The 13,447-nt window shown below is 37.9% G+C and overlaps 1 protein-coding gene across 8 annotated transcripts in view; it reads left to right on the forward strand.

Annotated features, from left to right (window-relative positions):
• The window catches only part of kazna (kazrin, periplakin interacting protein a), a 36,354-nt gene extending 23,001 nt beyond the window's left edge, over positions 1-13,353 (forward strand). For 4 of the 8 annotated variants that reach the window (XM_079637870.1, XM_079637874.1, XM_079637875.1 and 1 more), the window contains 13 exons: positions 3,156-3,292; positions 3,377-3,547; positions 3,741-3,824; positions 5,659-5,833; positions 5,977-6,161; positions 7,194-7,317; positions 9,141-9,451; positions 9,619-9,737; positions 10,255-10,486; positions 10,682-10,783; positions 10,883-11,049; positions 11,187-11,307; positions 12,729-13,353. In XM_079637870.1, the coding sequence (XP_079493996.1) occupies positions 3,156-3,292; positions 3,377-3,547; positions 3,741-3,824; positions 5,659-5,833; positions 5,977-6,161; positions 7,194-7,317; positions 9,141-9,451; positions 9,619-9,737; positions 10,255-10,486; positions 10,682-10,783; positions 10,883-11,049; positions 11,187-11,307; positions 12,729-12,887 (2,087 nt within the window). In that variant the 3' untranslated portion in view covers positions 12,888-13,353. The remainder of the gene's footprint in view (positions 1-3,155; positions 3,293-3,376; positions 3,548-3,740; positions 3,825-5,658; positions 5,834-5,976; positions 6,162-7,193; positions 7,318-9,140; positions 9,452-9,618; positions 9,738-10,254; positions 10,487-10,681; positions 10,784-10,882; positions 11,050-11,186; positions 11,308-12,728) is intronic. The other 4 variants (XM_079637872.1, XM_079637877.1, XM_079637871.1 and 1 more) reach the window with 3 other exon arrangements.
• Positions 13,354-13,447: the final 94 nt, after the last annotated feature.

Here is a 13,447-nt window from a genome sequence, read left to right on the forward strand (position 1 = left end):
TGTGTGTGTGTGTGTGTGTGTGTGTGTGTGTGTGTGTGTGTGTGTGTGTGTGTGTGTGTGTGTGCCTTTTGGCTCCTGTATAATGAGTCTTTAAGTGGTGGGTGAATGGACCCAATGTCCTTGGAAAAGACGAGCTGCAATTTGCAAGTCAGAGCAGAGACTATACAAACAACCTAAAACAGTCAATTACTGCCTCTGTTATCACACAATATTAACCACAGCCAGCTGGAGAGAGAGACACCCTAGAAGAGGGAGTGAGAGAGAGGGATTGGACATCTTGGACATCAAGAGAATAATAGCAATGTATAAATGGGAACGGTTACATGCTAATTAAACCGTGTTATAGTTCTAAATTGATCGAGACCACAGACCAAAATAGCACATGAAAAAACATTTCAGAAAATCTTTAAGGTGTAATATTACTACATATAACTGCACTGACAGGTGAATAGCAGCAATATTTTATCAACATTGAGGTCCATTATAATGGGTAGATGAGTAATTCCCTTTCTTATATCTCAGATATCCTTCATGGTTTCTCTTGGCCTCTCGGCAAGGTCTTATTATGAATATGATTTTAATTCATACTGTTTAAAACGGAGCAGAAGGTTGATAATAGTCAAGGTTGTGTAGCACTTCTGATGTGTCAGAGCAAAACTAGCAGTGGAGCACAGAACCTTGATTTTAGAAAATCATTTTAAACTATAACACGCATTGCAAAGTTAATATAAGTAATTTCAATAATAAGAAAAATTATTGCTTATATTGTTTTCTCTTTCTTTTTGGTTTGTGTTCTTTAATTATTGGTGCTTGCAAGGCCTCCAATAAGGATTGCTATTGCTCATACTTGGGGTTAGGATTTTAAATCGATAACTCTATGTATTAAACTTTGGTGTTTGTGCTATGGATATGAATTATACCTTTAATCATGCAATTTGAGGAAACAGACTGCTCAAAGGTTTGGGATTAATAAGATGTTTTAATGGTTTTGAAAGGAGTCTTTACCGTATGTTCAACAAGACGGCTTTTTTTAATCAAAAATACATTAAGGTTAATGCCCTTTTCACAAGATGTAAAATAAGTCTCTGATGTCCCCAGAGTGTGTATGTGAAGATTTAGCTCAAAATACCCCACAGGTATTTTTATATAGCATGTAAAGTTGTCAATTTTTGAGAGTGAGCAACGTTTTTGTGTCTGTCCCTTTAAATGCAAATGAGCTGCTGCTCCCGGCACAGAGGGCGGAGCTACAAGAGGTTGTGTCCTTTTACCTCACACAGGCCCCGTTTACACGTACATGGTTATTTTGAAAAACGGATACATTTCCCTTCGTTTGTGCCCTTCGTTTACACGCAAACGGAGAATTCGTCTCTGAAAATGATTCTTTCTAAAAACTCTGATCAGAGTGGAGATTTTGGAAAACTTTGTTTGCATGTAAACTGAGAAAAACCATAGACAGTATATAAGACACAGTGACCCCATAGATTTCAACGGAGAAAAGTGAAGCCCATTTGAAGCACTCACTTCCTGATCGCCAGGCGAACTGCGCAGGCTCAAACTGAGCTTGGTGACGCAAGCAACGTGTCTGACAGCTGTCAGTCTTCTAGTAGATGTGCCGAGATAAATCTGAATCATTCCCTTCCGAATCTCGCAGAGACGGAGAGCGTGAGCAACTCCCTTGACTTTATCGGACTTTATGCCTCCACGTCCCCCCGATTGCTTGCGAGCTTCTCCGCCGGTCTATACGGTAATTTCTCTACAGTGCGACAGAGAGTCGCTTGGTCATGACGCAATCGTTAGCCTATTTTTACAAAAACGGCTTCTACGGGGCCATAACGTACGGTACAAGGTAATGGAGCCTTTTATACATTGTCGAGTTTCTTTAGAAATAAATAATGGACAAATGGAGTCTTTGGACGCCTCAGATGTAAAGTTATTCGCTGTCAAAGTGACGCAAAAATGAATGGGAGTCAATGGAATGCTAACAGCAGGTGAAGTTCTGCTACAATGGCGGCTCCCGGGGAGGCTTCAGTTTCCGGCGGATGGATTACTTGAGAAAAACTGAGTTTTAGGCAGCCGACGTCACAGTATGTGACTATTTTCGGGATTCTGATTTGCTAACGTGGGCTTGAGCTTCTCGTTACACTGCCACATACAGGTTTGGCATGCTCAGACTCTAGACGGTATATACACGGGTTTGTGTAACGAACACTTTTCTGAAAACTGACAGGTGTGCACGATGTTATTTTGGAAACCGGAGAGGGGTGAAATGTCCGTTTATGAAAAAAGCCGTCCACGTGTAAACGTAGCCACAGACATACACTGAAAATTTCAAAAACTTTTAGCCTTTTATGTTCAAACCGGAGTCAGACAATGATGGAGAGACTCGAGAAGAAGTGACAACATATAGAAGCAACAGGACATTTCTGAATGGTTAGTTGATGAATTTATGTAGCTTATGTGTAGTTATCTTCTAGTCATTGATTAGCATATTCTGTCTTGATAATCTATAAATCGTGTTCAGGGGGCAGGGTTTATGTCAATTCTAGGGTTGCTGATGTCACTAACCCGAGAGAAATGTTGTGTAGTCCCTACCAGCCGTTTGTTGTAGTCCTTAAAAAAGTATTTCTTTAAAAGCAAATATCTTCCTTTGCTTTGAACTTTGAGGATTGTAACTTTGCAGATGTTGTTTATGCTCAAACGGCAACATTACACACTAACTAAAGTTAGAAAAGTGAAATCATACTTTACCACCCCTTTAAAAGCAGTAATCTTGTGAAATATCATTGCAATTTTAATTACAGGTCACTTCACGAATTCTTCTAATATTCTGGTTGGGGCATATTACATTTCTTATTATTATCGATGTTGAAAAGAGCTTTGTTGCTTAATTTGTACGGAAATATATAGGATAAGGTCCATACAGGATAGGGTCAGTTCTCTTAAAACATGTAATCCATAAGTTCCTGCAAGCACTTGAGAGATTGTCAGACTTTCTTTAAAAAAAAAGAGAAGTTTTTTACACTCTAAAAATACATTTAAAGTTCATTGAATACATAACAGGATATTTGAAGCACCCTAAAAGGGTGTCTAGAGGTTTTGGAGAGGGGTCCATCTGAGGAACTTTTTATATACCTTTATCTCTCTTTTCCCCCTAGCAATGAAGGCAGACCGGAAGCGTTTGAGGTTGGAGAGGACTGATCTCGTGAATCAGATGCAGCAACTTTACACAACACTGGAGAGCCGTGAGGAGCAGCTACGAGACTTCATACGCAACTACGAGCAACACCGAAAAGTATTCTTCTGGCATACTCGCATGACTTATGCATTAATACTTGCACAGCAACTAAATTTACACACAAACTTGTTTGTGTTGTAGGAGAGTGAGGATGCAGTGAGAGTCTTGGCGAGGGAAAAGGATCTGTTAGAGCGGGAGAAGTGGGACCTACGTCGACAAACCAAAGAGGCCACAGAACATGCAAGTGCACTCCGCTCTGCACTGGACCTGAAAGAGAACAGGATCAAGGAACTGGAGGCTGAACTAACTATGGTAAGATACACATCATTTAGAAAAACAGGATACCACACATTAGAATATCCTGCTTCTTGTCTGCTCAGTGGGTTCATAAATATTTGAAATGCGTGTTTATCTGGTTTCTTCAAACTATCTGTCAACTAGCTCAAAAACTTCAGTGTTGAGTAGTGTATGGGTGCTTTTGTTTATGTGTGTGTTTCTTTAACAGATGAGTAACTTTATGGCTCAGAAACTAGAGAGTCGCGTGTTTGTTCGATCTCCAGAAAGACCAGCATCACCTAAAACAGTGTCGGTAAGATCAGCCAGGTTGTCACTCAACCCCAAGTCCCTCTTTGATTGGTCTGCAGTGTTGACTCCCTCTCTGATATGCACAATTTAGACAATGTTATTGGTTGCACGTGTATTTTGTTTTGAGAACAAACGCGTTGTGTATATGGAATGGAAAAAGCATGTGCAGTTCTGTTCCCTTGCTGTGAGTATCAATGTGTTTGTGTGTTTCTCTCTGCATGCTAGTTTATTAGAATGTTTAGAAACTCGGGAAGCATTCTAACCCAATGATAATGGAGGATATATGGTGGTGGTGGTGGTGTTATTATTTGGGCTTGTTGACTGTCATGACTGTGATGAAATGATTTTGAACTAGGCCCAACATGAAATCTGCAGGTTTTAGCTCACCAATTGTGGGAACAGTTGTGCAGAAATTAGCTACAATTATTTACAAATGGTATAATGTATTAAACAGTGCTGAGAATTCACTTTTATTGGTTGCCTGTTTTTATAAGAATACAGGTTTCCCACAGTCCCAAATACAATAGCAACATAGATTTAAATATTATATATATATATATATATATATATATTTATATATATATATATATATATATATACATATATATATATATATATGTATTGTCAAAAGTCTTTGGCACGTTAGTATTTTCACCCCAAAAAATGGGTTTAAGCCAGTTATTTATATCTATTTTTGTCAGTAGGAAACACATGCATTCCCTTTGCAATTCATTTTAATAATCCAGTGAGGATTTTTGTTTGCACAAACAGAGTCTGACAACAGCCAGTATGATCTGATCTCACCAACATCGAGTCCCACAGATGACTCCCAGACGGACTCGATGATGGTGAGATCAGATCTCTGTGTGGAATATACCGGCTGTTGTCAGACTATTTGTTTATAGAAAAGTCTCAATGGAGTATTATAATTAATGGCAAAAGGAATGTTTGGAGATGTAAACTGATATTTCCTACTGACACACTACAGCAAAATATATATTTAACTGCCTTAACCTTTTTTTTTTTGGTGAAAATACTAATGTGCCTAAGACTTTTGCTTTTTTGATTAATTTTTGATAATTTTTGAGAGCCTGATTACAAAAGCAAAAGTCTCACCATTAAAATCCATGTCTCAAGCACACAATTATAATGTTCTCATTATAATTTTATGTAGTAGATGTGGCAGAATTGCTCTGCACATGTTGCACTTTACTCTATTTTCCTTTTTTCCAATCATATTTCAAGCAAATAAAAACCATAATAGCGAACAGTGTGCATCTGAAATGTCTCAGCTGATGAAAATAATCCATTATTTATCGGCTTGAATATATCTGCTAAATTTTCTTATCGGGATGATAATTATAACATTAAAAATTAACAAATATCGGCCGTTATCGATATGTTTGCTGATATATTGTGCATCCCTAATATTCTATAAACATAAAAACAATCCTTATGTTTCATATATATAAATTATATATATAGCATAAAGCTTCTAAATGTGTTTTTTAAATATCCGAATTCAGTAGACACAAACAACTTGAAAATTCATGGATATTTATTGGTCAATTTTTTTTAAAACAATGGGATTTAACACATAAAGGGAAGTAGAAATGAAGAATTAAACAAGTTTAGACATATGTAGCGTTTTCTGCAGAATTCTGTGTGGGCCTATTAGTAACTTGTCTGTAGCTCCAGACTGCCACTACTGTGAAACGTTTGGAGCAGTTATTCTGGGCAGTACTACACATTAATTTTCACACATTGTACACTTGTTTACAACACTCTCTGGACAAAGAAGTGGACCTAATTGAATTAAATCTGTTTGTGTGTTCCAGGCAAAACAGTCTTTGGCTACTCTCACTAAGGATGTTCCTAAGCGACATTCACTGGCCATGCCCACGGAAACGGTCGTCAACGGCAACCAAGAGTGGGCGATGCATGCAGAGCTTCCTCTGACTGCGGCGATACGACAGAGTCAACAAAACCTTTACTACTCAATGGACAGACAGGGTACATATAGTACACATTACACATACAATAATGATGTCTGTATAAATATCTGAACAAGCTGAACAAGTTACCCGAGTTAAAATCAGCCTCCTAATTCTGAAACAAATTCACTGAATTCACAGTCATATGTTTGTGTCTGTTAGCACTGAAAGCATCACCATGCGTTTGCGATGCGGATGGCATCAGCATGATGTCATCAGCCGCAGCCAGGATCAGTCCGTGTCACTCGAAACAACCGTCTGTCATCTCAGACGCCTCAGTGATGGAGGGAGAGAGATCCTCAACGGCATCCGATTCACCACGACACAGAACACACTCCCTCTGCAATGTAAGAGACAAACACTGATTCAACTCACTCTTTGCATTGCAAAAATACACAAACGTGTACGTGGTGTGGCATGCATGATACTGTCTACCTGATACCCAAATCTCAAAATACATTTACATGTACATTTATTCATTTAACAAACTCTTTTATTTAGAGCGACATACAAATGCGAAATATATCTAGCAATTCATCACAGAGCTAACAATATTTATAGTATACTATATTAAACAATATTCATAGGTTTATTGAATGGCTAGATTAGGAAACAAGCTAAAGCAGCGGTGAAATGCAACCTTTTTTTGTTGCAAATGCCTTGGTTTAGGTTGTGAAGAGTTTAATTGTTCAGAAGAGGTGCACAAAATATGGTGTTACTATTATTGCATGAATGGTGCTAATATTTGCCTTTTTTTATTAAACTTTTAGTTTAAAAAAAATACATAATAGAACTTAATAATAATAGTATATAGTAATATAAATTCAATATTGCAATTAATTGTATTCTAAAATTATAATAATATTATTGTTACTATTATTAACAATGCTTTGTGCAGCATGCAATGTGTGCATATATTATTTACTCAAAATGTAAGTAAACATTTTGTATGCAATAAAAAAATAATATAGGGGCTAAATAATAATTATATATAATAATTGTAATTGATTTAATTTATTTTACATTTTAACAATAAGTGCTATTAATTCATTATTTTGATTAATTGTAATGTAAAATTATATTAGCATTTTAATAGTACTGTTTTTAAAATTGCAATCTATTATAATAATAAAATCCATTGAAACTGTAAAGAATTAAAACCACAGCAAAGTACCCATCACCTTCTGTCCTTGCACATCTTGAATGACACATCTTGAGTGGTATCATGATACTTTAGCTGGTATTGTACCGTGAGATTAAGATATTGTGACAACCTTCGTGTGCATTGGGCCATAATACTGAATAGCTTCTCTGCTCATTTTTGATGTATCACCTTTACTTCTATTACTCATTTTTTCTTTCTTTGTCCCTGTCTCTAGTCTCTAGAGGATCTAGAAGAGCAGAGACGGAGAAAGAAGAAAGAGAGGATGGGTCTGGGCTCTCTGTCGCGAGTGTTCGGTCGAGGAAAGCAAAGAAAGTCCATGGACCCCACTCTGTTTGATGGTACTAACACACCCGACTACTACATAGAAGAGGATGCTGACTGGTGACGCTGCTGAGAGCCCCGCTACTCATTCCTGTGTGTGTGTGTGTGTGTGTGTGTGTGTGGCTGCCATCTTTATGAGCACAAGCTGACTGTTCAATGATTCCAAACTGTGCCGCAGTAGAACCAAACCTCCCCTGTGTGTGTGTGTGTGTGTGTGTGTGTGTGTGTTCATTTTATACCCACTTTAGCATCTCACTGGAAACTTGAAGGACTGCTGAATGTGAAATAATAGTCATTGTGCACTCAGTGCTTGTAAATGTTTCCAGATGCCTTTTTTTATATCATTTAACGCTCATTGTCTCAGCTGTTTTTAATCCTGTGTGTTAAACATATTGATGGAGCTCTCCTGTAGGAAGTCAGCAGGACCCTCAGTGTGTATGAAAACCTCCGAAAAAAGGATGTGTGCCATTTCACACTGTGATCTAAAAGATATCTATTCGTCTAACTGTAGCATATTATGATATTTGGATATTTGATGTAGTTATGTGACTTTAGTGAGCAGTGGCTCGCCCTGCCTTTCCCACAGGAGAATTTATAACCACCGTAACACACACTAACTCTGACAAATCCCTTCACAACAACACTAACCAGGAGGCAAAAAATTATTTGATAACAGTGTAGAAATACAAAACTCAGATCATTGGTTATAAAAGCTTGGGGTAGTTGTCTTGGAAATTATTACTGTACCTTAAATAAAGCAGGGTATGACATAGAGCTCCACAGTAGTTTCCCATGCTGCTTTGCAAATGAGGACTGGATTGCCTTTACTCTACAGGGCCTTTTACCATTAAACGTTGTAATTATAGTCTCTTTTTTATTTTTCTGAAATCAGTGCTAGCTATCATTCAGTGGCAGATTCTTACCATTGTGTACATTTCAATATTGCACTGACATGAAATGAAGAAATAAACAAGTTTTTTTAGAGCATGTAGTGTGTTCTTCGTCAGCTGGAGATGGAGAGACGGCTCTCGTTTCCCCTGCTGTGTTTTGGCTCAGGCTGGTGCTGAATAGCATGGAACTCTAAATGGCATGGAAATGAAAATGGTAATAAGTTATATAACTACAGACTATTTTGAAATAAAATCAAAAACACTGAACAGCGTGTGGCTGAGTTCTTTGCTCTTTGTAATTGTGTTTTGGCACTTTGCCTCCCTGAGCTTGTCTTTGGCTACCTCATCTACCTGATGGATCTCAGGTAATCGAGTGTGTGTAATCATAATTAACTCATTACTAAATATCCTTAACCACATGGGGCATTTGTGTGTGTGTGTGTGTGTGTGTGTGTGCGTGGTTGCTTTATCTCACTTTGAACTCTTGATGGGGGCTCTCAACGTCAGTTTGGCGCATGATGAATTCTGTATGGTTTACAGTTTAATATATGGATGGCTTGTGTTGAATAGATGAGCAAAACCAGGCTAGACGAGCTGTTTATGTCTTTTCCAACCACATTTACTCTTTACAAGCACTTAGCTGTAGCCATCTGGTTTGTCAGTCGTGAATGTATAACCTCTGGACCCAAACACTTTAGGTTAATTCTAAGCAAACACTGCCAGGATCACCCATGGACGCTTGGTTGAAGTTTTGGAGGCGGTTTAGTGCTGCCGTCTACTGGTAAAACTATTGGTTCACAGTCAAACACACACACACACACAAGATGCTTTAACAGACGTAGCTGTGGCTGGTGTTCAAAAACGTGATATAAATGGAAAAAATATGTGCTACAATACATTTATATAACTTCTTATCACTGAATTAACACATTTTGTATTTATGGAAACAGAACACACCTGTATTTACCTGAGAAAAGACGATGAATATGCTCATAAATTAGAGAAAACCTACTCGCACTTAAGCTCCGCCTCTCTGCCGTCATCAACCAATCTAGACTCCGACAGTTTATCAAGCCCCGCCCGCCTCAGTGTGAGCCTATCAGAATGCGAGGAGCAGCTGGATCGGCTTCAGCAGGTGGAGCTCGCGCGGACGGCCCCCATGTGTCGTTGGCGTGCAGGAACCGTGCAGGCGTGGCTGGAGGTGATCATGGCTATGCCGATGTACATACGGGCCTGTGCAGACAACGTTAAAAGTGGGAAGGTAGACGTGTGACCTTGTATTATACAGTCTACTCTTGTTATACATAAACACGTCCACATGAGTCTATAATTATCATGATTAATGATCATATCAGCTCTGAATAGCTACTGTAGGCTATTTTGTGCTGAATGTAAGAATCCCACATTAATATCGGTGTGTTTTGTTAGGTCTTGTTAGTTCTTACAGATGAGGACCTAGAATTTGTTTTGGGTATCAGTAATTCAATGCACCGCAGAAAACTCCGTCTGGCAATTGAAGACTACAGGGATGCAGAATCAGGACATGGGTGAGACATAAACACCACCAGCATTAGTCATAAAAAATTATACCATAGAAAGGGCCCCTGCAGATCCTTATTGCTCTGTCAAGGTGACACTTAAAAATAACAAGGTTAGTTCAAATTCTAAAATTGTCAAGGTCAAGTGGTGTGACTATGCAAAACCGTAATGCTATTTAATGTTATTAGTAACATCACAATATTATGTTAATAATTCATGATATTCGTCAAAATATCATGATGTACATGTACTTTTATCCTATAAAAAAATATATTAAATAAAGTTTCAAAATAATACAAGATAAGTTCAGACTACAAAATGTGTGGCATAATGTTGATTACCACCAAAAACAAAAAGGCTTGTCAAATATTGTTATTTTTAGAGCGATTAAATTACAACTTTTTCTTGTAAGTGGTATATTTTTCTAAACCGTATGAAACCAGCATGAATAAAAAGCATTTTAAGCATTTATTTCTAGATTTTAAAACTATTTTCCTTTTTCTTTATGGTGGCCATGTGTTTCAGCCTTTCTAAAGCAGCTGATCTGGATCATCACTGGGTGGCTCAGGCCTGGCTGACGGATGTGGGTCTCCCTCAATATTCCCAGTTCTTCCACACTCACCTTGTGGACGGGCGTCTCCTGAGTACACTCACACGCACCGACCTAGAGAAACATATGCACGTTTCTAAAAAAGCCCACCAGAACAGCCTGCTACTGGGAATACAGCTGCTACACACGCTCAGCTTTGACAAAGAGGTAAACACACACACTTAAATCAGAAGCTGTTATCCTGGCCATTCCCACCAAGCCTTACCAAAAAGGAACAACAACCATCACAAACACACATCAGAAAAGCCCAGTTTGGAAAAACAACCTCTTTGAATGTATAAAAGTCTCTATAGTAAGTTAATGAAGCTAAACAACAAATAACCAAATACTGTTTTGCTGCAGATTTTGCAGTCCAGACGATTTGAGTGTGAGAACCAGAACACAGACCCTGTAGTGTGGACTTGTCATCGCATCATCAAATGGATCAAAGAGATTGATCTGAAGGTACCAAAGAAAGAGAACAGCAATGCTAACAGAGAAAGTGTAGGTGTTGGTATATCTCAAGAATCAAAAGAAAAATGTATCTTTGTATTTTGTACTTAGGAGTTTGCTGACAGTCTTCAGAACAGTGGCGTTCATGGTGCTGTCATGGTTTTGGATCCCTCCTTCAGCTCGGACACCATGGCAACAGCTTTATGTATTCCAAGCAACAAGCACATGGTCCGCCATCACCTCAATGAAGAGATGAAGGCACTTGTCAGTGCAGCCAGGTAATGCACTGTTAGTATTGTAGTACTGTCTAAGAACACTACACAATCATAATAAATGTCTCTTTATATATTGTAAATCAAGAGATGAAGAGACAGTCGAGTGGTGCAGATTTCTCAACAGATGTCTGTATCTGCAGGGCAGGGCTTGATCAGGAAGTTGAACCTTTGGGGACTCCGCCGACACTCCACCGACAATGTTCTCTAAGCAGCTCATCACCCAGTATTCATGACGATCAGCAGTCTTTAAGGAGGGTGAAGGTAGAAAACTAAACCTGAATCGGAAATTCTTGAATCTCAAACTAATGCCAGCTTTAGGGGGGAATCTTTTGAAACCTGTCAAGAACATGTACTGTATGGATGGCAACATCAAATATAGAAATAAACAATTATAAAAGAAAATAAAGGCCCCTCCACTCTAAGAATTTTAACTATGACGATAACTATATTATAGCATCCACACCAGTGGATGATATCGTTCTTTTTATTCTTCTTTTTATTCTTAATGCACGCTACAGTTTTGTCATCTGTCGCTTTAAATGCTTGAGCTCTTTGAAGCAGGATAGATTCTGATTGGTTGTCAATGTTTGTATCGTTCATTAGCTAAATAGTTCTGAAAGTGATTCCAACAATATTGTTTCTCTGTCCTGTTACCATTATTGTTGTGGTGGGGACTCTGCTATTGGTGTGAATAGTTCAATCCTATTTTTTTTGTGACATTAAATTCATTACATATAAAGCTCCAGTCCGTAACTTTTTTGGGTTAAAAATGATCCAAAATAAAAAATATGAGCTAGTACATAACCAGCCAGTGTTCAAAACGATCTGCTTGCATTAGCTTGATTCAAAACGGTAAGCTTGTAATAATGTTTTTAATTCCAGTGGTACTGGGGGATTTCCGTAGGAAATTCGAGCATGTTTTAGCGAATAACTGCAATTGCAGATTTCGAACAGAGATGGCGACAAAGAGGAAAATCTACGGACTGCAGCTTTAAGTACCTCCACCCCCAATATATATATATATTTATATGTATACAAAATGGATTGTAATATTTTTATTCTGTCATCATTTAATCATGTTGTTCCAAACCTGTATGATTTTTTTCTGTTGAACATAAAAGAAGGTATTTTGAACGAATATCTGTGTTTTTTGTCCATACCATGGAAGTCAATGGGCTCCAATGTTGTTTGGTTCCCAACGTTCTTCAGAATATATTCTTTTATGTTCCGCTAAAGAAAAAAATGAATACAGGTTTGGAACGTAGTAATGATGTTTGATCCCATAATTTACTCACCCTCAAGCCTAGGTGTATATGACTTTATTCTTTCCGAACACAATCAGAGTTTTATTAAAAAAACATCATGGCTCTTCCAAGCTTTATAATGGGAGTCATATACACCTGGCTTGAGGGTGAGTAAATTATGGGATAAATTAAATTTTTGGGTGAACTAACCCTTTAAATGTAGCCATTTAACACTTTATCCTTTGCATAAATCTCTTTGTACAACCACTGTGTTCTCTTCTCAATGTCTGTGCTCTTTAGTTTCCTTTGAGTGTAGTGCTCAGTAACAATGCACCCTCAGAGAGTGAAGATTTGTATTATTGCTTGAATAATTCTTAAAAGTCAAATATTTGTAGACCCTGTGAATCAGAAATCTGATGGATCCATTTCTTTCTGCAGCAGCAGCTCGGTCTCAGCCCAAAGAATTCCACTGGACGGAAGATCAGTCACCAGAACAGGTCCGACTCATTTCCAAGGAATGGACTTCAAGAGGTCTCGCTTCAGCAAGAGCGTTGCCCAGTTCGACATTTTTCTGCTGCTGAGCTCAGTAATGTCTGAGTCTTTCTCCTGTCTACTGTTGAAAAACTTAAGGCTCCCAAATGGAGGGATTTTCTTTTCTTTTTCAAGGTCAACACTGAAGAAATCTCAAAGAAAGTTAACTTTTTCTGACTCTGGACTCTCAGTATGCCAGTAGGGGCCTTGGCATTGTTTTGTAGACCTTATGTTGTTGTGAGTGTGGACTCATTTGTCTCAAAGTGAGACAGAGTTAAGCATCCATGTGAAAAAGCACATAACATTTATTTATCCGTTTACTGTAGATGTTTGATGAAATTATAGCTGACGTTTGTGTGCAAATTGAATTTTTTTTTTCATTAAAATGAATGTTTTACATTGAATTTTAGCTGTTGATGTTAGATTTAAAACCACAAAATACTGAAGATTAGAATGTGAAATGTCTTGTTAAATAGTACATTATTATTCGAATAGATGATTATTTGAATTGAATAAGTTCAAATCCACTGGGGGTTCAAATAGTCATGTGGTTCTTATTAGAATAAGGATCATGAGGATCATTGATGTCAGGTGATTAGCAGATCCATAACTAAAGGTTACTACTC

The sequence above is a fragment of the Phoxinus phoxinus genome, assembly GCF_949152265.1.
Source record: "Phoxinus phoxinus genome assembly, chromosome: 15".
In the NCBI taxonomy this organism is placed as follows: Eukaryota; Metazoa; Chordata; class Actinopteri; order Cypriniformes; family Leuciscidae; genus Phoxinus; species Phoxinus phoxinus.